General features: G+C 36.8%; 1 protein-coding gene across 3 annotated transcripts in view; it reads right to left on the bottom strand.

The window, feature by feature from the left end:
• The window catches only part of LOC132096579 (thymocyte selection-associated high mobility group box protein TOX-like), a 57,623-nt gene that overhangs the window by 16,434 nt on the left and 16,697 nt on the right, over positions 1–24,492 (bottom strand). Inside the window, exons 2-4 of one of the 3 annotated variants that reach the window (XM_059502023.1) lie at positions 14,079–14,144; positions 11,338–11,445; positions 2,050–2,298 (exon numbers count right to left, since the gene is read on the bottom strand). In XM_059502023.1, the coding sequence (XP_059358006.1) occupies positions 2,050–2,298; positions 11,338–11,445; positions 14,079–14,144 (423 nt within the window). The remainder of the gene's footprint in view (positions 1–2,049; positions 2,299–11,337; positions 11,446–14,078; positions 14,145–24,492) is intronic. The other 2 variants (XM_059502024.1, XM_059502025.1) reach the window with 2 other exon arrangements.

Below are 24,492 nucleotides of genomic sequence, written 5' to 3'. Positions count from 1 at the left end.
GGAATGAGCAGGGACCTTATGAGATAATTTTCCTTTTAATTGAATACTTTTTAAGGTGAAGCACATTTCACTCAACTATCTCTGCTGGCTAAACAATGCAAGCTCTGAGACCTATAAAATGAATGCAAAATGTAAGAGGCACATAAATGCACTCTCTGTTCCACCAGAGAAGGCAGCTCCAACAGGCTAATGCCGAGAGAAAATTAATTCCATCAGCTAGCTCTTTCATTCTCCACTGCAGCTACAAGCTCTCTGTCCCGTTGCCTGGCAACCATAATTCATAGCCGCTCTAAATGGATGTTCTCCAAGCACTGAGAACATTAAGGTGAAAAGAACAAATGCCTTTGTGAATCTCAATATCTTTCAGTGTGCATGTCACTTGGAGTGTTTTTTTTTTAGCCACCCATGTGTATGTTATTCTTTAAAAATCTTTTTGATGGGAGTTTAAGAGGGGCACTACGAAGGTGCATTTTCCCAAAAGAGCAAAAAAAAAATTTTCTGATCAGGCACTCATTTCTGATAAAAAGATAAATCATCTGTGCTTGTATAATCGAACAAAGTTCAAGAAAAAAAGGTTACTATTAACAGGGTTTATCGCCCTGAAAAATAACGCTCAATATTTAGGTTTGTCCCCAAACATGGAGCATGCGGAAAACAATAGGTGAGAGATGAAGAGGAGAAGTTTCAGTTTGACTCGAGCGTCAGATAAGCAGCACATCTCACATTCATCTTCAACCACAGTTAGTCACAGCTCACCAGCACTTCATATGTGTCATAATCACATTATGAGGTTTCTTGCACTTGACCAAAAATTGAAGGTTTGGGTTTCGTTTCTCCAGAAGTAGCAGCAATTTGTAGATATTTGTGATCAATATCGACATTTTATGAAGATAAAATAAGGATAAAGTAACAAATTAAATTACTATGTAAAAAAATAAGTTAGCAAGCAAAATAAAATAATTTTGATGTGTAATATATCGACTTCTATAAAATATAAAACTGAATATTTATATATATACATCACAACATTTTGTAACTATATATACTACGTATATGTAATAAGTATTTGCTACTATAATAATGTATTTTATTAATATTATTTTTACATAATTTTTTACATTTATAATAATTAACTACATATTATATTGTCACATTTATTTTATTTTTTTTCTTAACCTCATATATTTTTAAAGATTCAGTTGTAACATTTTTTTCTTCAGTTTTACTTAACCTTATTCTTCTGATTTATTCCTTTTTTTCTAAGTTTCAAAAGTTTTTTAAATGTATCTACAATTTCTGAATGTACTGTACAACTATACTGTACAGCTACATGGCAAGCAAAATGCATTAGGAGGAGTGCCTTGATGCTAAATTATATTTAATTAACTTAATCCAATGGGGAATTTGGCATTGTTTCACTGAGTTAAATCACATTAGCTCTCATTTGCTGGGTGCTATCTCAATCATTCTATATGCCGCTCCAACCTCTTATAATCTCTGTTGAGGTGTTTCATTTGTGTCAATTAAATCATTGTTTGGGCACTGAAATTACTTTGGTGTTGCGTAATTCTGTCATGCAATGCATTAGTGACATCTCCAAGGAGAGCATGTGCATCTTACAATGAAGTTTCCTCCACATAGAAATTATCTGTTTTTGGTCATTTCCATACTACTGTAGATTACATGGAAGCACATTTCTGCTTCAGAGTAAAAAATATAAATAAGGTCATGTTTTTTTTTTCCTCACACTGTGACTATTTCACAAATAGCATGAATTAGCTTTAGAAATTACAATGTGATCTATCTCAAAATGTGACTTCATTTCTCTCAACTGCATCTATATTATCTAAATACATTATAATGCTGCTTTATATCTCACACTGTCACTGTATAACTCATAAAGCGACTATATGTCACAATACGATTTTTAACACGCACAATTGCAACTTTATTTCTCATAATTGTGACTTTATATCTCAGACTTATTTTAAACTTTATCCCATAATTAGTTGGAAACGGGCTTCCATCAGCCTCAGTGCCAGTACTCACCACTGAGAGGGAGTTGGTGAGCAGGCCACCATCTTGACCCAACATGTTTGGGACAGACATGCCCTGCAGGTCCATTCCTTGCAGGTGAAAGTGGTGCAGTCCGTTCTGGGAGACAGGGGGGCACAGGTGATGATACGTTCCGGACTCAGACTCGGGCAAGTGTGCCAGCATGTGTTCGGGGAGGGTGGGGGGAGTTATAGGCGGGATGTTGAAGTCTTCGTCCCCAAGACTGGGCACTGGGTAGGACTGCTGGGAAGAACAGAGACAGAGAGGTTACGTGACCCGTCAGAACACAGATTACATAAGTGTGGCTGCATGACAAAACCATCGGTTTTCAAAAGATGATTCATTTATGACTGATTAGTCATTAGTGATGATGAATACGATGCATTTTTCTCATCTATTATCATTTATTCAGAGGTAAATACAATAGAATCTAATACGAATGGTATCACATAAAAAAAAAAACACATTTCAAATTTAAAAGGAAAAAGCTAGAGAATAGTTGGTGAAATGCAATGAGCATTCTTGACAGAGTGTCTCCAAAGGCAGCATGAAAAGGCTTTCCAAACAGTTAGTCTGAAATACTGCACAATGGGGGGTGAACCGTAGGCTAGTACAAGGACACACTGTCCATTTGATACTAATAAATAAGAGAATTAAATGGGTTACGGCACGAACAGAAAAATCTTGTTGAAAACCAACATTCTTTGATGTTCTATATTCTGCCACTGAAACGATCCAGCAACAGCGATGATCCATACTGTATCAATAACAGAAAAAAGACTAATCACAACTACATACGCAGCAAATGAAATGCTGAATAAAGTACATCAAAGTGCGCTGCACATTACAGTGATTCATTCCTGCTATTTGAGCCTTTGAGGAAGTAAAATTATATGCAAATGGTCAATCAATCTCATTAGACTACAACAAAAGGCTGCTTTTATGAGGCTGAACAGTCACTTGCGCTTGGCTGTGAAGTTTGCTTTGGCTGCTTTAAAACAGGCCGTCCTGCGCTCTGCCTCCTCCAGCCAGTCAGTTTAGACTGTGATGAAAAAGATGTAAAGCAGATAATGAGATGAAAGGCTGTACAAATCATAAATTATTCTGTAAACACTCCCTTGGAGTAAAATACTGTAGAAAAATATATACAGTTATCAGAAGGCTGAAAGTTTACTATCTGTGCTGACTATCGTGCCGAACGCTTCACGAAACGCTAAGCGCAAAATGACTCAAACGTTCCCTCTCTTTTTTACCTTCAAAGGGGCTCCTCTTTTCTGCTGCTTTATTATCTCTAATACATAGCTTTTATTTGCAGCAAACTAAATGAACCTGTCAGACAGCCAACTACAGGCAATTAGGTATGAAATTGGTTCCAAATTCAAACTCAACTCAAATAACGGTCCAACTGTTACTTTTAAAGATTGCAATAATCGTTTTAATGAGCTTCCTACTTCTGCCTCTAAAAGCCAATGTATCGTGCTCATTTGCATATTTGATTGTGTTGTGCCTCACAGATGTCTGCGTTTGTTTGCGGGAAATATGCTGGCATAATTCATACAGTAAGGCCCTTAGAGGAATGATTTCACTGCCAAATAAAAAAAAAATCACATAAAACAAGACGACTGTTTGCAGTGGCTTACATTGCCGTTGATACATATGAGTAATGTACTTATATTCAGGAGAAAATTAGACAAATAAATAAGAGCAGGAACCGATGGCAGGTTTTGAGGTGCAATTATGTTTGTGTGTTCTAACGATTATAATATACGTGATGTTTCTTAGTATCCTGTCTTTCTTTTTTACACTTTCCTTTTTTTTTGTGACACTGAGATGCGTAAACAGGCAGCCAAGAAAGAGAACACAGGAAATAAATAACCCTGTGCTGTGGTGTGTGGCTCTGAAAAAAAAGTGATATGCACAAAAATTTAGAGCATTGCAAACATTTGCTACATCTGTGTGTTTTCGTTGTGAAAAAGAAGACTTTAGATGAGGCCATGGATACAAACATAACATGGTGTCATCCGATCTGATCTACTCATTTAACTAGAAACTGCAAAAACTCCAGCTAATCTGAATAAATGCATTTTCTGAAGGGATATATGTGCTATGAGTCAGACCGTTTTTCCAATTCCAGCCTATTAGAAAAGAAATGTTGAAACTGGAGTCAAAATATTTTTGCATCATCTTATGAAACTGAATGAAACCTCCAGGTTCAGAAAGTTCTGATTTGAATCACATAATAAGAAATGAAGTAAATAAACGTTTTATTTACTGAGTCAGGGCTGTGGGAAATTACCCACACAATATCTGTACATTCAGTTCAGTGTTTACTATTCATAATCCACTTACATTCAAATCGCTACGTGTAATTTTAACATAATTTAGGTGTGTGGTTTTCCTCTAAAAGCCTAGCTTTTCATTTGACAATAAACAAAACATTGAAGAAAAACTACAATTTCTGTGTAAATCAGGACTTTGGATGACACACAGTTTCCCAACAACCCTCATTAGCATTGCACGCAAAGAAGGGGAAGGTAAAAAAAAAAACACACGTTTTGAGATCCACAATGTGCAAGTCCTATACCATTTCATGTGACATCATTTCTACTGGACAACAAATCTCTCAGGGAGGTGATTGCCTGTCAAATAGCACAAGGGTAATGGGACTGGTGGGAGATGAATGGCAAGTGAGCAGGAGAGTCATTTAAATCTACTATCAATTACTGATGATGGTCATGATGGCTGTATGGGATCATTGTCTATGGGCGACTTCACAGTCAGCAGTCAATCAAACCTTCACAGCGGAGGGGGAGAGAGGAATAAACTGGGGGAATAGTCATGTATCTGATGTGGTTTACACGGACAATAAGGAAAAAATGAGAGAGAGAGAGTGTGGAAAGATATGAGGAGAGCTCTTGTGTTTTTGAACATAGTGTAGTGAGTGAGTGGCAGAAATGCTTCACCAGCAGAACGCATTACGCATTAAATTACTGCAGCTTCACAATGGAGATGTAGATTGTTTATAAGCTTTCCATCTTGACAGCCATAAATCAGCTCGTCATTATGAAAGAAGAGCACACATGCTGAGATATGAGGTGGATGAGAAAACGTGCATTTCAAGATAAGAGATACGCCCCATCATTATGCCACAAAATGCATTAAAACAAATTTAGGAGATGCTTCTGATAGAAATACAATTTCGACGGATGAGTGAAACTCAGGCTAGTTGTCACACGGGGAAGATAACTCTAAAGTTTTAAATCATATGTGTTTTGATCTCTAGCAGTGGTTTTGTAACTATTTTCAATATTTAATAATCATCTTTTAATAACTGTAGTGATAAAATACATTTTTAAACATGATAAATGATAAAGAAAATTGAATACTTCTACATATAGGAAAATAAATGTATTCTTTTTTTATTATTAATTATCTTAATAATAATATATTTTTAATTATTACTATTATTAATAATACATTTGTTGAGATTTTATATTCTAAAACTGCATTCAGGGAAAGTCACATGCATTTAAAACACATGCAGTTTTTTTTTTACAATTATACTACAATTATAACTTCTGAGTTGTTGCATTGTTTTGTGTTTAATATTTGTTTCACTGTTCAAATTTTGGGTCAAATGGCATTTTTGTTGTGACAATTTACCCCATAGTGTATGACAATATTCAGTATTGGGGCAAAAATATTAATAAGCGTTAAACATGCTGTCTTTTTTCTTAGCATTAGCAGTGCAACTCTTTAAAAGTTTTTTTTTTCTTCTTTTTTCTAGTCAACACTTTAAGGTATTTGTCTTTGCAGAAATTGACTTTCAGAAATAAACCTACTCTATTTAAATGATCACTCCAGGATTGGCTGTGGATCATTACCCAGAGCTCTATGCAGCACAATGTTGTCATGCCGTTCCACCGATTAAATTGCCAAAGAACAGCAAAAGGAAGCGTAAACAATGGTAACCTGCCCCCGCAGATGAGGCTGCTTTTTCATAACGTAATTTTGAATAATGAGGATGTCAGGTTAAATGGTACAGTAGTTAAATTTAATAAGGTGCCCTATTTTTTTTCAGCGACTTTTCATTTGCAATCTAGGATGGGACTGTGTAAAAAAGGCAACGAAAGCAATTCAGCCTGTAATGAATACCTCTGGGACCCAGGGGCGGTGATCATTTGAATGCAACATTCTTTGGCCGGGCCCCCAAAACAACCTCGGACCTGCTGAGCTGCCGATTACTGTTGAGAGCTTCTGGATAAATGCAGAAGGGCTTGTCTGTCTTGTGCTAGCATCAAGGTCAAGCATTCTAAAGGAGGTTTTTACTTTGTCTAATAGAGGGGACACGAGGGCGTGTGAAGCCATGTCTGACCCGAGCGGCCGCATCACACTCGGCGCATCTTATAAACCGTATGGGATCAAAGCATACTGGCGCAGTCCACAAGCAACCACTCCCTGTCTGACACGCTGCATCTATGCCTTTGAGCAGCTTATGGCTCATGCATGCATGAATATGCATTTCATGAATATCTGAATAATGCATATTATGAGAAAAAAATGCTAGAAATAGTATTTAAGATCTGTTGAAATATTCGATAAATATGGTGTATATGAACATGGGTTTGGCTCAAGAGAACATTTTTTTTTCTGTATCTGAAATACACATACACACACACACACACACACACACACAAAAACATGTAAGAACAGGCCTCTTCAGTCCCTGGAGAGAGCACAAGGTTAGTTTATGCATGTTTAAAATGCACAGCCTTTTCCTGGTCCCACAAGAGCTCTGCAACATCTGGGGGGAGGGGGTGGAGGATAGATACAAGCACCTCTATATAAACCCACACAGAAATCTGACAACCCCCCTCATCAGAGACTATATACATGTCAAACCATCACGTTGGGCAAATACGCTTCTGTGCAAGAAATAAATAACACATTGTATCTGTGCTGCTCTTATAGTTAGTATAGTAATAATATCAGATACACTTCCTGCTGCTTTGCATCTTCTATGACACAGATCAAGCAGTTTCAACTGAGCGAATGTGATGTTAAAAATCAGTCTTATCAGATTTAAACAAAAAACAACAGTTGTTCGGTGAACACTGCTCGCTCTGTGAGTCAAAGCGGGCACTTTCACAAGTAGTGTCTTTGAGTGGAGTCCAGAAATATGAGAAGTTTGTATATTTTTAGTGTTTGGTGAGTGTATGTCTGTAGTCAGCTTTATCTACCATTACTGACACATGCTACTTCATCTTTCTGCTGCATTAAAATAAATAAACGTTGATATAGAGCGCTTGTGGGCTGACATTTTGGGTTAATAAATGTGGCTTTTATTTAATGGCCAAGAAACACATGGTTTGGGTTGGAAGAAGGGGGAATGAGAGGAGATGGTAAGATAGGAGAGAACCTGTGTGCAAACAGACAGTGCTGGCTGATGAATGCTCTGTGTATTTTAACATCTCATTGACTGAGTCTTTCTTTTTTTCTTTTTCTTTTTTTGTAGGCTGTTATTATTGGAGAGGAACAGATCTCCACATCCAGAGATGCTCAGATGGATAACAGTAACACATTTTGTCACTTCAAGCAGCTACGAGGCTTTCAAAAGTGTTGTCAGTCAGTGGGAATGTTTTGAAGGCGACAAGTCAGGCAGATTTCAACCAAAAGATTAACGGCAGTTTTTAAATGTCATTTTAACACATGCCAGTTTTCTTTATAAAAAGTCCCTCTTATCACCAGCTCAGTTAAATTTCCCTTACATTCAAATAATTTCTGTAAATTCTGTCCTCCAAACTGAGAGTAAAGATGTTAACAAAATAAAACCACTGTCAAGCATTCTGACGAGACTGAACTATATACTGAAGATTTTAATATAAATTTTTACTGTGTCCTTAGGTACATTTTCCATTATATATAATAGTAATTTTCCATTAATAATATATTGGGGCAAGTTGTCGAAAAATTAAAATTATTACAATTATTTGAAAATAATTATAATTAGTTTTAATATTAATTATTTTATTTTAGTTTTATGTCTAATCATCTGGCAAAGGGTCTACCAATGAAAATAAGCCTTCAGGCTAACTTGGGTACATTTACATTCGTGAATGTTGATTAATGTATACTGTTCCTTTCATGCATACATACATAATACATACATAAAAATTCTTCACAGTTTTATATATATATATATATATATATATATTTATATATATATATATATATATATATATATATATATATATATATATATTTGAATGTTACATTCTACATTTTTGCTGTTTCAAATGTGTAATAACTTTTTTTTTTTTACTGTTTCTGCTATTTCACAGCCTATACTGTTATTGGCTATTTAATGGCACATTCCATTGTGACAACTTGCCCCATGTTATGTCCCCACTATGGCATGATGAACTATATCTTTTTTTTTTTTTGGGAAGTATCAAACTGATATTTTTCTTTTGTATTTTATTTATTTATTTTTGTAACTGAGACTTTAAGTTATGTGTCTATACAAAAACTGGCTTATTAATGACAACTAGTCCCTTATAGCCTAATATTTACATTTTCTTTTTCAGTTCTATCAAGTATTCAAGAGTAAAATTGACCCTCAATGGTGTTTCACTGCATTTGCATTCAATTCTATTTTGTATGTTTAATCCAGTCTAGTTTTGGCCTGATACACTACACACATTTTGACTCCATTTAGTAAGAGAAAAATAGCTCATTCAAGTTCGTTACAAAATCTTACGGTTCCCCCACCTCCAAAATCCTAATTTAAAAAATACCGTCCATGATGCTTTGCTCTTTCATCTGCAACCATCTGAAGAGCCACCACTAGTTTCAGTATCTCTGCACATAAATCACATCTGTAACGGTACACTCAACATCATTGATCTCACCAATCACTCTGAGGACTGGCTTATGAAAGTAACTGGCTCGTCCATACCCTGTGCACAGACCTCGGCAGCTTTTCGATTTTTAAAATCAACCTAAAAACTATCAGATCAAATCAAAAGTGCTTCTCTAACCATTCATATAATAGCCATGATCCTAACACTTGGCCTTGGCCGCTCTCCAGGTTGCCTTTGGTTTGTATTATAGCGCAGATTAAAAGACACAATTTCAGTACATGTTTTGCCTTTAGCACTGAGGCTGCGGATGCTTTTCAGCTTCAGTTTTAGCTTCGCGAGTGTGAAGTATAAAATAGGCACAGGGGTACGCTTCTCTCTAATTCGGTTAATGTGTGTTTAAAAGCAGGAGAACGCTTTGTTGCTATGTACCACACAGTGAGGTCAAGGTGAATTCAACTGTTGTTGCCAATAAAAGTAATAACCTGCTCCCAACAGAGGGAAATAGAGAGGTCGAGAGAGAGACAGAGAGAGAGAGAGAGAGAGAGAAATATGTGAGGACCCACGAAAACAGCAGAAAATAAAGACTGCCTCTCATAAGCAAGAGGAAATAATATCTACAAAGAGTTTTAAGATTCAAAGGGAAACATAAAAGTAGTGCTAGACTCAAAGCAGCTCTAAGACAACAGCAATCCTATTCATACACATAAACTCAATGTGGAGCTCAGTGGCAAATAAAAGTGTGATCTACACAACAATGGAGTGCAGGATGCAGAGACAGACATGCTATGTTATACTATGGTATCCTCTCATAATGTTTCAAATACATCAAATGAAAGTAAATTGTGGTAATTTTTGTCTCTCTATTCATCTTTTAATATTCATTTAATCTTGATTAAATCTTTTAGAACGTCAAGTAACTTAGTTTTTCAATAAATACTTATTTTGCATTTAAAGCAAAAGGGAAATTTGCAGTAACATTTGCTATGTTGTCCTACAGGGTTTTTAAATGAATCCATCATAGGACAATAACTGATATTTACTTTATTCATGTCCTCCCTATTAAAAAAATAAATGTACTAAAATGTATTTGAAATGCATTGATTCATGCTAAATACACTACAAATACATTTAAATATTATGTACTTAATAAAAATACCCTGCAATTGTACGTTTAGTAAACTAAACTGGTATACTTAAAGTCTGGTAAATGGGAACAACTAATTTTGTGCTCAGTGCACTTTTATTGTGCAGACGTAGTGCTGAAGTCCAACTTAAGATATACTGAAGTATTTTTGATTGTGCGAAAACTGAACTATTGTACGGTAAGCATACTTTAGAGACACTTTAGATATCTTGCATTTTAACAGTCCTCATCAATAGTGACATCAAAACACATTTTAAGCTTAATATTAAGAAATGTGCATTGTGCAGAAGTAGTATTCCAAATAAAGTTTCATTATAATTTTGTATTTCAGTTGAAAATTGTAATAGATTTGAACTATATATATATATATATATATATATATATATTTTTTTTTTTTTTACTAAGGTTCTGTTTTTACATTTAGATTAACTTTGTAGTCATTTAACATTCACTTAAAGTTAATGTATGAAAACACAATTTAATTTTTTTATAACATTGATAAATGTACTGTAAGCCCAGTCTTTAAAGGTGCTGCAGGATTGACGTCTACACCTATGGAGTGGTTGAACTAGGTATTGCAGTCCAAATTCAAAATATTGTAGAGGGTTTTATTCACCCGGCCCCTCCTCCTCAGATTTGACGCACAGGCAGGAACGAGCACACTTGGTGATGAATGAAATGACATACGCTGTGTTTTCCACCATCTGGCATCATTTGGGTCGCCGAAATACAATTGGGTAAACTGCCAGTGGGTGGAATTCACAAAACAAAACAAAGACTGACATTCCGGCCCAGAACACACATTTTCAAAGGAAAATAACTGACTGTATTGTTTTCAGATAATCAGGTATGTTAACTTGTAAGCATGTTTCTTAAATATCTGCAAACATATTATGGTATTGTTATGCTTTAGTAGAGTCAAAATCTTACATACAGCACCTTTAAACCTTAAACCCCTTAAAATGATTATCTATTTTTTATTCTGTACATTATAATGTTGTGATGCCTATATTACCTTGTAGAATTTAAAACAATATATATATATATATATATATATATATATATATATATATATATATATATATATATATATATATATATATATATATATATGTATATATATGATTTAGCCAAAACGGTGTTAATGTAAAAATTGCGTAAATGTAAAAAGGGTCCATATGGATGAGACACACAGCTTGTAACATACAAATAATGTAAGTTGCTGTTATTTTGCACTGATGGACATCTGCTCGGCGTTGGTGTGGGGTTATTTACCCAGGTCAGACGGGGGCCGTCCGTGTGTGTAGGGGCATCTCTTTTCCAGTGGCCGCCGGCCTGTTTGTTGCTGTGCTGCGTCTGGCTGGGACTTGCAGGCACGCGGAACTACAGTGGGATGCAAGGCCAAGGGGTCAACCGACACAGCAGGGTAACAAGAAACAATAGCACATGCAAGACTCCATTCAACTTTCATCACTCTTCAATCCTTTTTTTTTTTTTTGGCTCTGTGCTGCTTGGGATTCTCAGTGCATCTTTCATCTCCACCGACATTAAAGCTGCATCAAACATGCAGCTTGAGCACCTTAAATACAGTGACAATGCACATTGTAAATCAATTTCAAGCTTTGTAATGGGTGGCACAATAGGACCGTATGCAGCTTTTCCTGTTTAAAGAGGTATAAACTCTATGAAACAAACAAGTGACCTGTAATTCAGTGCACTTTCCTTTACATTCTCCTGAATGCATTTGCTACAGCACACTGAATAATACATGAGTCAAATATCATTTATTTATTTTTTCTCTTGCTACTGAGAGCCATAACACCATTGGGCTTACTCTCTATAGCCTACAGGTTAGACTGTAATTCTCACTTATTCTCTATATCACAATGCACTGGTAATGCTTATAGAAGAGCTTTTAGGACTCGCATAAGATTATGTAGATTAAGATTATTATAAGATTAAGTATTGTGTTTATATGTATTTCAAGAACATAACCTAGAACGAATGAATGTGACTTCAACATGACATCATAATTAGGCATTTGCATTTATAAATGTGACTAGTGAGTGAATGCCAAGTGACAGCCTTTAGTTACAGTCAGCTGTTTACAAATAAATATAAAATATTGATTGGTCAATAATTAAATGTCCACTGCCATATTTGATTAAATTAGATTAGATTAGGTTTTTATATTATATTATATTATATTATATTATATTATATTATATTATATTATATTATATTATATAACATTATTTTATATTATATTACATCATATTATATTATATTATATTATATTATATTATATTATATTATATTATATTATATTATATTATATTATATTATATTATATTATATTATATTATATTATATTAGACTGCCTAGTTAACTTTTTTAATCAGTAAATACTCTGATTGGCTAGTTGTAATGTTAAATTATATTTATATTAATATTATTAATAATAATAATAATAATAATAATAATAATAATAATAATAATAATAATAATAATAATAATAATAACATCAACATTGCTGCTGTTGCCTTTATTATATTATATTATATTATATTATATTATATTATATTATATTATATTATATTATATTATATTATTATAGGTTGTTTGACTAATTGACCCCATTAGTCAACTGATTGACCAATATGACCCATGTTTTACCAGACAATCTCTAAAAAGATTTTTCTGTCAGTGCACAAAGAGCTACAACTTTGTAAAACCACAAGCAAATGTGTTCATGATTAAGCTTAAATATACAATTTTCGACATGCGTGACAAAGGTGTGAATTGCACCTTCACACGTTTCAGCAGAATGGAGACCTGTTAAACATTACTTATGTCAAACCAAAAGACAGGAGATGTTTTGAGCAGCCTGCCAAACCATATGGACAGTTTTTTTTCCCTTAAAGCGTGTTTCATTATTAAATTAACTTTTGCAAATGGAATGATTATTCATAACACTATTTTTAACTTAACATAAGTGAGATGGGGAGGGAGGGGGTTGTTTTAGAGCGGGAGCTATTTCACATCACACTCTACACGTCTTACATTAAAGGCCAAACTCTGTGATCCACAAACAGATTGAATTCGACGCTTTCATTGTGTTTACTGCATCAAGGCACTTTGCAGAAAAGTTGTTTTTAACCTTGAGTAATATTTCAGCATCCTATTGTGTATAGTATTCAAAGTTTGAAATGTCAAAATGTAACTCGCTTAAATTTCATGAATGCAAGCAAACAGTTCAGATCAATGCGTCTATAAAAACAGGCCAAACCCAAACAGCTCATGACAAAAGTAATTGTTTTAATAGAGCAGCAACATCACGTATAGCCTGCTGCAGGCTGATAAAACTAGCAGGGAAAAATACTGCGGGAAAAATTCCTAGTTACAATTTTGTACATGCACACATGATCAGTCTGTCTATGCTGCATCGGGCCTCCTGTCACATGGTAGAAGCTAATTAACCCGTAGCCTTAATTCATTAGCCAAACGTGTAAAAGGACCCCTAAGATAACCTGCTCTCCTCAGGCAGGCATGTTCACCCTTGACCTTAATGCACCCAACTGCATGCTTTAGTTTAAAAATGTAATCAAGCTGTGCTTTTTATAGCTTGAGTCACTGATGAAACAGCCTTTTATCTTTGTTGTTCGAACAAGCACAAGTATGCTGAAATAAACTTCCCTCGGCGAGTAACGGCCGAAACTAGAGGAGCATTGCTCTGAAATGCTGCAGTCTGCCTTATATAGACCCGTGGCCTTGTTTGCAGTCCGTACTGTGTGTAGTTTTTAATGAAAGTGTAAATGGAGGAAACGAAAGCCTGCGACAATATGCATTAAAGCTTCATTTCATTAAGCTGAGACAAAGCTTTAAATGCTTTGTTTACATGTTATAATAGCCCCTGATTATGGTGGCGACTGATAGCGGCTCTAATTTGCGATGCGCCGGCTTAAATTTGTTTAATTAGGACTTAAAACAAAAGGAGTGAGCAGTAATTAACCCACCTGGTTCCCTGGCACAAAGTCCTGGCTGGGCTCTGGCATACTCATGAACATGTTTTCACTGTCGTACTGCAAACAGATAGAGAGAGGAGAAAAAACAATAAATAAGCAGTCAGAAATTTTCAATCGACACACAATACGAGCCACAGAATGAGAGAGAGAGAGACGCAGAACACGTGGTTGGTATTTCTGTGCAGTGCTTTCTTCCCAAAACGCAGGGCTCAGAGACAATTAGTCTTTGAAGTCCCTGCCGTATCAGATGGAGATGTCAGTGATTTGATGTAATTAGTACACTGGTAATTAAAGTTGCTGGTTGAGGGGGATGAATGAATGCTTTCATGTGCACAGTGGAATAAAACAGAGGGAGTCGAGTGAGTTTGACAAGCCCACACAAGGATAGACCTGAGACTGTAGGACAGGCCCAGGTGTCTCACCCCAGATAGAAATGCACAGAAACCTGTAAACTGAACTTATTTTACCATCACTGGATCATTCTACATACATACAATTGTTTAGACTTTTTTTTAGAAGGTACAAAAATGTCACTGGGGCGGTACAATAACCTACAAAAGCTAAATCTCTGTACCTTATTGACCCCTAAATTGTATATTTTAGAAATACGTTAGATTACAGAAGTAAATTGGTTTGCGCATGGTATTTCATGCTGACTTTAAAGTTCTTCTTGAGTTTTAATAAGAAATGTTTATGAAACAAGAACTGCTTATCCATCTACTCGACCTACATGATAAACAGAAATCAATCAGATCAGAACCAGTGTGTTTTTTAAAGTGAACCTGCAGCTTGTGCATTCACCTGCTGAAGATGCTCAAAACAGCTTCAGCTGAGTCAGTGCAGGTTAACTGTGTGATGAAGGAGAATCAGCCTGTGACCCAGCTGTGCAGCACACCTGGGAAATTACAGCAGCACACATTGGCTGCCAGCTACAGTCCACTCAGCAACACACACACACACACACACACAGATTCTGCTGACACGCCTGCCTGACAAATACCCGCCAATTTACATCTGTTCCACTTCCTTACAAACCTCTGAAAAATGACTGATTAATATCAAAAGCAGAAATCAGATATGTTTTAAGTTTGCTCTGAGGGAATGGCTTTCTCAGCAATCGGTCCTTGACGGGGTTGTCATTAACACACATCCATGACATTTATTTGAGTGTTACGAAAGAATGAGAGAGGGTGTCACGAAGGAGAAGAGACCGGGTGAGAAAGGAAACACGTGGCTGATGACTGACACTGGCTGAATGTTTGTATTTCTGTTCACCCGAGCAGCACATCTCATTTCATTATGCCTGCTAGAGATAATTCTATGGAAATGAAATGGCAATAATCCTAATGAAAGCCTATCACATTGCGACCTTTTTAAGTGTGCGAGTTGATGGGCCGATCTGATTGGTTTTTGCACCCGGATGACAGTTAATTTCATGCTAGCTTATTGATTGTGATTAATGAGATCAGGCTGATCTAAGATGTGGCTATTCTTAAACTATGAAATGTGCTGTCTCTGAAACACCACTACAACCTAGTAATAAGCCTCTATTCATAACAAGGAGAAAATGTTGAAAATTTTTGAAATAGCATATCATTTTTCAGCTATGCTGCAGTTATTGGTTTTGGACTGAGTAAGTCCCGTCTTCTAAATTAAAGAGCCAAATGCCAGTTAAAATCCCATAGAAAGAGTCACTGTCCTGAGACATACTGGCAGGACCAACCTGAAGTATGCTTTTTGAGCATAAAAAATATCATTTATGGGACAGTTTGTGTTAGATTCTATAAGCAGTTTTAGAGACTTCAGTATGTCAATACTCTCATTACTCTAAAAAGCATACAATACAGTAAAAATACAGGTATAGTACTTTTGGTATTGCATAAACTGTGCATTATTTTAAATGTTTTTTTGCAAAGCATTATGGAATTGCATTATCCAAGCAGTGTTACAAGCATTGCTTCCTTAGATTTGGATCTAAAAAGAGTTTTAGATTAATCTTCATGTCAGTATAGTGCTCCAATGGCATCTTGGAACAGAACCAAGAACCAACATCTTGCAGCATTAGAACAAGAAAACAATAAGATTTGACAGTAAATAGAACACCACAAAACTGCTAGTGACTGGTTCCAAAACCCCTGATTATACTGATTAATAAAAATTAATTCCTTAACACCACTGTCACCCACTCACATGGCAGCCAGTTATTTAAAATAGAAGGTTCGAGACGCAGCCGTTCACACCATATCCATTTTTATAAAGATTCTCTCTAGTTTCTCACTGCAGTGACCTTTCACATGTCTCTCTCAGTGTCCGTGTGCTGTTCTATCTGCTTAGCTCTTACCCTCTATCAGACACTATTTGCATATGAATGTGCCAGTGGAAAGTGTGAGGTGGCCTTTGCTGAAAAAGTGAAACCTCAGAGCTAAACCCATCAAACTGACACCAAATCCATCCAGCAACAGTTGGCCAACACCCTCCCTCACCTACACGCCGAACGCGCCTTTGGAGCAAACCCTGGCAAATGTGTGAACTCCATTTTGCGAGCTGTATGGGACGATTGTGACTGAGGTTTCCCTTGATTCGTGTGAACTAGGGTTTCTCAATCTTGTGGCAAGCTGGGAGCCATTTTGTGTCACTGTAGCTTTTCTTTCAGAGCCTGAGGTGCCATTACATGACCAATAAAACCACAGCCAGTGTAGGCTGCATTTCTAAAATCTGACAGCTCGACTGCATATGCTACTTACATAAATTATTGTATTATTAGCAGAAAAAATGCCACAAGAGTCCATCATCAAACTACAAGGCCGCAGGCATCAGCTACATCCTAAAATAAACAACAGTTTTAGTGTGAAAAGCAAGAAAGTATCTGTGCAAGCAGGTCAACAAACGACTACAATGTGCGTTCGGCAGCTGCCGCGCTGATGCAAATGAGCTATCAAATAACAAAAACAACAAAAACAAAACAGGGCCTAATGGCTGCAGGACTGTAAATCGATCCCTTCCACACTCCGCCCCGAGCGTCTGGCAGCTTCATAGAAAGCTTAGGTAAAAGAAATTGATCCCAACTGACATGACCACATGCTAACAAATTCCTCATTATGATTAATAGGAAGTGTTCCTCAGGGGGAGGAGGGTAATGACATGCTAGTGTTCTCCCAGAATAATATTAGAAAGTCTGTGGCAACACTTATTAGCTCTGTAATTAAACTGTTCATCCTTAAATGACTCCCCTGGTTCAGAACGACGAGGCCTACGGGCCAAAGTGTGCGCGAGGGGAATGAACTGTGGCCAGGAATGTGTTCATTCGCTAATGCCCGTATTTATCTTACAAGGGGTTTTCTGTTTAATTATTCTAATTAGTGTCACTGGAGGATCTCGGCGTTGACAGTCGATCGGAATGAGGTGTTTAAGAGAGTGGTGTTTGATTCTGATCCGAGACTAGCTTCAAAATGTTCTCAATCAATTAACGTGTGTGAATTAGACCAAACCAATCACAAGGGAAAACGTAGGCATTTTACGAGACGTCGATTTCACACAAATTAATATGATGTGAAGCGTACAAAAACATACAATTATTAGGAAGGATGAAGGTCCATCCCAACCCACACTTAAACATGTGGAGTCAGCAGATTGTATGGAAACATACAAATGAGATTGAATGAATTCATACTAAATAACCACCAATTTGCCAAAATGTAACATAGTAATGAATCGACCCTTCGCAGGGAGTTTGATTGGCAGGCGATCTGACCAATCATACCGTTGAATCTGAAATTTTTGTCCAACAAACAAACAAGACCGGACGGTAGATTAACGGTGTTGGATTTGAACTTGAAAAATTGTGTCATATTGTCATTAATGTTTATAACTAGTAAAGATGAAGAGATGATTGGTTCACATGCTACTTGAAATAAGTTGCTACAGCGATCTGTCACAACACATAGTATTTATTGTTTGAATTTCTTTAAAGAAATTACTAAATTTGAAAGCTGTGACTTTGTTTCATACCTGAAGTAACCTGATCTGTCTTGTCTGTCTGTGAGTTGTCAGACATAGGTACAGTAACAAAGGAGGACATGTCTTTGCAAAGGGTCAGTTGCCATGCAAACTGTCCTCCAACAAAAAATGACCATTTAAATCACCTTGTTACGACCTATATTTATGTTTTAAAGTTTAGTGCCCTCTAGCAGGTGTAAAAATAATGACAGTATCGTGTTGCATTGCATCTGTCTTCATGAAATGACGTATGACTGTCATTACCAATCAAAATGCGTGCTTAATTTAAATGCAATTTGTGGACTTTTTACATGGTCCAATCCGATCTCACGGCAATTTGTACACATTTTACTATGTTAATTCATATGAATTTGTATGAATGACCACACTTAACCCCACCCCTAAACCTACCCTCACAGAAATCATGCAACATTGTGATGTACAGTGCATACTGTATAAATTTTTTGAGCATGTGCATTCTCTGGGATCAAACCCATGATATTGTCTTATAACGTGATGCTCTACCAACTGAGCTATACAAACCAAAATTATGATGCAGATAAAAAAATACAAAGCATTATATGAAAGTGTCCTGTTGTCATTAGGGGCGCAATTGTAGTATACGTTCTGATAATAATAACCTTTATTTTATAAAGCGCCTTTAAAAGCAGCTTCTCAAGGCGCTCGATGGGTCGTATTTCAGGGATTTTGACAAACGACCTGTGTGGGCGTATTGGTTGAAGGACATGTTGGATAATTGGGCTGTTTCAGGATTAATGAAAGGTTGGGAATATCATCCAGAACTGGTTTAAATCTTAAAAAATACCAGAACTAAGTGCCAGAACTTTAGTGGTTCTTCTGTTCGTGGACAGGTCACAGAACTAAAATGCTCAATTGGTGTATCTTAATCAACTACATAGCTCTTGAATCAGTATCTCAATATATTCAAGACTTGGTAAAGGACTTGGCAGCCCTGAAAATGGCTGACTTCTTAGTGTGTACTATGATTACTGAACTAGGAAGCTGATTGAGTCTACACCGTTACTGAATCTACAAAAAAATTATGCTAAATTATGCTTTGGCTGAGCTGAATAATAATAAAGCAAAATAATACAATAATGAATGTCAAAGTGGCCCAAATGAATTATATAAAAAAATGTGAAAATGGCTCAAATTAATCACAAACTCAAAATGACTCATCAAAAACTAAACCAAGAACTGTTACTACCGTTTATGTACCTATGAGACTTAAATCATTTGTGCACCGTTTGTTCATATGACAAAGTGTAGGTAAGAATACACTTTAAGTTTTGTATAAATGAAATGACAATGTAATTAGGATCAATTATCTGGCGCTTCCTCAATGGTATTAAGAAACCGGGAATCATTAAGCGAAATCGGAACCAGAATCGTTAAATCCTGAGATTCCCATCCGTAATCAAGAGAGTAATAGCTTTCAGCACCTGCAGTTTGAGAGCAGCTCGTATCAGTGCACTGCTCTCTGAGCTCTCCAGAGGTCAGCAGGATTTCTGCAGAGCCCCCCTGACTGGCCTCATCATCCTACTGTGTACACAGATAAAATGGAAACGTTCTGGCTAAACTTATATAACCCCCACTCCTTAGCTCACAACCCACCCCGCACCCGACAAACTCCTTTTCCTGGCATACATTATTATATAAGAGTACCAGCTATTGAAGAGTAAGGTACCAGGGCACCCTGCCAACCCCAAGCAGCTCTGAATAACTCTCTATGAAAATATATGAGGAACTTCTGTTCCTCTAATCTTGAGTGTTTTCCACTTAGATGGGCCGGGAAGGACTTCTAAAAGGTTCTGGGATGAAAACAAGCTGTGAAGCTGGGATGATGTTAAACCCTTATGTTTTATGTTAGGACCAGTCTGTGCCCTTGAGCGAAGCACTTGGCCACTCCAGCTAATTATATTGTACTGCATTCACAAAAAAACTCCTCAAACATCCATATTTGACAGTGTGCCACTGTTTCTCCAAAACTAGAATTATGGGCAGTAATATAAACATGATACTCTATTGATTTATGCACAGCTACAATTTGAAAATCAAGACACAAATGAAGGCCTTTCAGATCACGGCAAAATATTGCATTCGGTATGTTTCCATACTGCACATAATATAATAAAAGCTATGAAATGTTGCATTTGTTATATGAACAAAATACATCTTCGGTGGGGATATGTAAAATGAGCATATTATGCAAAAGAGGGTGCAAAGTTTATGTATGTGTAGAATTATGAAACGACTTCATTTTGAAAGCGCTAATGATGACAAAGGTCTTCCTGAAAAGTAATTCTGACTGAAATGTGTGTAAAATTTCCAGCTATTAAAATCAGATTTTCAGGTGTTGAATTCCAACTTAAGTATCATAAATTTCACATTCGAGCCAATTTTATGTAACTCAAAGCTAATCTTTCTCACCATAAATGAACCCAATAAATCAAATGGTGAAAGAAACGCTCCCTCTCCCTCAACGAGAGCCATAATTTTATGTAAATGTTATACAATAATCTGTATTCTATATCTGAGAATGGTAATGAGATTGGTTGCTCTACATTATTCATATTGTACAGATCCAATATAAACAGATATCATAAGAAGGGGGGAAGGGAGCCGAGGAAAGACACATGATGCCGCAGACATATTGGTGACAGAACAGATTACAAACAAAGGACGTTTCGAGGCCTTTTAGGTGAAGCTACACATATTGTCGTGCATTTCCTGTGGAACCGGAGGCTGATGGCGCTCTCTTGTTTCAGTACTATTCTCTCTGCTCTAGAAGGACCCAATCAAAATGGCCGCCGTTCAGGAAGAAAGGTAATGAGATATGAGTGCAATGGAACACTTTGCGCCCGAACATAATCATGTAGCTTGCTTGCAATCAATGAGCCCCACATCATCTCTTGTGACTGCCTGTTGTACAGACGTGGCTAACGCTTCACCATAGACCATACTTTTCACCGCCATGCATCACGTTTGACTTCTACGACTTTGTAAATGGCAAAAATATAAAATGATCCAAGAAACAAATAAGAAAAGAGGAGCCAATTGAATATATTTGTTGAACAGTGGGGCCATTATTTTGATGTTTATAGCTCCTGGCAGTTCTTGTAGATTTCTTTTTATTGGATGCTGTATATTGACCCCTTTGTCAAATTGGCTTTATGCATTTGCTTCTCTGGCACTGGATGATATGTCTAAAAGTGACATCTCTCCTGCTCAGTGATACATACTGTAATCAAATAGAACGAATCCTATTTCTGGCGTTGCACCTGTGCTCAGACTTTATTGCTGTGCTGTACTCATCATTTCATGTGACGCAGATGTAAATGGCATCGTGTTTTTTTTTCCACAAATGTTTTAGTGCGGTACAGCTTTCAGTCATTAAAAGCAGTAGTTTGGCAGGAATGCAGAATAGGTCTTGATTGTTAGTACGACAGTTTTTCTGCATTGTCTGAAAGTAAGGAACCATTTTTGCTGCACCGGCTAGGACATTTTGAGTGTATGTGTCTCCCTCTCTCTCAGATGTCCAGATGTGAATCAGAGCTTTTTTTCGCGAGACTGGAACCAATTTCATTCCTCATCAGTTTCTTATGGAAGGTCAGAGTATGGGAAAATCAAACTGCGAGTGTGTATTCTTTCCACACCCTGTGGTTTAAATGCACTCACTACTCAGCACCATGCTCATTTTCGTCCCGTTTTATGTTGGACTCAGAGCCGCTGGAATATATGGGCCCCCTAAAATATCTATTATAAAACCTCTTGAACTGACAGAAATGGATATAATGCATTTTTCAATGCTAATGTACTTCTTAAACGTGAAATACGTCACGGCTGTGTTTTATCTCCAGCTTTATTTTATATAATCTAACAATGTTCAGATGAAGTGTTTTATTAAAACAATAAATAAATCATTAAAATTAAATTAATTAATTAATTAATGGTAAAACTGAGTTTCTTTTGTTGTTGTGGACAAACTGCAATACATTGATATTACTGCAATGCAGGTAAATTTGAAAAAAAAAATTTTTTTAAAGATTGAGTAACACACAAGCAACCAGTGTTTTTTTTTTTTTTTTTTTTTTTAAATTCTATACAAAACACTAAGTTTGTTTAAAATCAGGCAAGGCAGAGAAAATGCAAATGCATAAGAAAAAGGATCCTTTTGTTTTGAGCCCAGTCATGGTCATAGCATCTATAGTTTTTTTTTCTGTGCTAAACATAAAACTGCTCTTTTTCAAAGCATTCATTGGATGATATATTATATAAATACATTTTGCTCCTTCTGTATATAAATGACTGTATAAGATATTGTTGACAGATTGAGAGAAATAATTAATCCCGTCATCTTGTTATCAGGTGCTCCGTATCAACTCGAAGGTACATCTGGCCTATCAGACCTTCTGCCGACCTCCCTATGTCAACATGTGTGGACCCTTAAAAGCAGCAGTATGTCAGGTAATAAAATATATTCCTCTGCCTCCTCGCAAGATGCTAATGCTGTCTTGGAGACGTGCCAAAAATGCTCTCCGTTTCATTTCTGATCAGCAGATGCTTGAGCCACGAACAGTATGAACATCCAAATGTACACCTTTGGTTTCCCCAGTGTAATTAGTCACCGGTGAAACTTGTCAACGTTTATAAAACACAGAGAGGGCAAGAAAAGTGTGAGAATAATGGCACACAGCAGAGAGGAGGACGTATGGGCGAAAAGGAGAGATTTCCTCATGGTTTCATTTCAGCTGAAATCTAAAGGTCAAAAGCTGTTACTAAAAGCAGTAGTTTGTGTGAGGCGCGCACTCAAAAGCTTCCCGTGCAGAAAATTACAGCTTATTCCCCAGATATAAGTACATTATGATTTATTTTATATTAAAATAAAGAAAAAAAAATTACTCGATACGAGCCGCTGTCGATAGCAACCACTTCTCGGAGAGGAGCACGCAGGGGTTTGTTGTCAAACCAAATTACACACATTCTTTCCATGGATAAACCGAAGCCTGAATAATAAGCAGCCACAAAAGTGGGTCAGGGTCGTCATGGAGAGAAATAGAGGCAAAGGGAGAGTAAGAAAGAGAGAGAGAGAGAGAAAGAGAGAGAGAGAAGGGGGGGGGGGTGTTTCTCTCTTTGCTCCCTAGCATTCAATATCAAGAGTGGCAGTCATCTTTGACTTCAAATCATTCCTCTGATGAATAACCTTTGTCTGTACTGCATTATGGCACAAAGTGATTTCTTTTTCCAACCCCCCCATACCCCCCCCCCCCCCAAAATGGCAATTTTCTGAGAGCCTGAAGCTGAACTGAAAGCGTCTTCATTCGTGTTCCACCACTGTAATTTATTACAGTGAGCTAGAGTGACTTTCATGACTACCTATAGAGGCACTCTGATATTAGGCCCAGAGATGAGGATGAAGTATAAATCACTGCCTGGCTCTTATTGAATTGGTACGATTTCATGTCAAGCCGAGAAACCATGTTGGGCTTTTCCCCCTGCGCTTTGCCTCCAAGCCTTCGCGTCGATTTATTTCCCAATACTGTACATCGCGACGTAATGCATGTATTCATTTCTATCAGTTGATTGGTGAAAGCCCCACACTGAGAACTAAACCAGGCTCCTATGTTACAGTTATCTTCACAATGGGCTGACTTAGATATGCGAAGAATGGCAATTTGTGCTAGAGGAAATAATGCGATGACGCAGCTCTCTCGTCGTTGCAGTCCGGTCTGTAAAGAGAGAGCCGAGCTTCAGGGAAACATTTTTACTTTATTGGTTTAATGATTCATGAATGATGACATATTGCTTTTCTCCTTTTCTCCTGGCCGTGTTGTTGGCGTGAAGCACTTTATCGGTTCCTGCGGCTCGTGGTTTTTGGTCACTGGTGTCGGCGCAATTAGCTTAAATTAAACCATTAGTGAACTTTAATGTCTGTTTCCCCTAACCAAGTCCTTAGATATGCTTCAACACTGACTGAATCTCATCTAAAACAGAGCTCACCTGAAAAAAGACGGGGATAAAAATGATTAAGTTTCAGAGTGAGCAGCCAGTGGCTTGTTAAATATCCTTTCAGAGTGAGACAAAATTACAGTGTATCATAATTTACTGCCTCAGGAATCCCGATGGAGGTAAATGAAGGCATATTTCACTGGAGACCAATAGATGGTGACATGACCACTTAATTGCTTTATTTTACGATTGGTTGAGGGGAAAATTTGGTTTGAAAAGGCTGTTTGAACAAGTGTTTTCCAGCTCAGAAAGCCCAAAGACAACATTTATTCTGCTGGTTTGTCTTGTGTCTGTAACGTTTCTGTATTTTGATAAATGGTGCAGATTTTGGTGCAGCTGTGCGGGGTCAACGGTGTTTAACTCGTGTGGGAGAGTGTTT

Source organism: Carassius carassius, chromosome 20 (assembly GCF_963082965.1).
Source record: "Carassius carassius chromosome 20, fCarCar2.1, whole genome shotgun sequence".
Lineage (NCBI taxonomy): Eukaryota > Metazoa > Chordata > Actinopteri > Cypriniformes > Cyprinidae > Carassius > Carassius carassius.
Note: the sequence above shows the minus strand (reverse complement) of the source record. Positions and strands in the feature narration are given on the sequence as shown.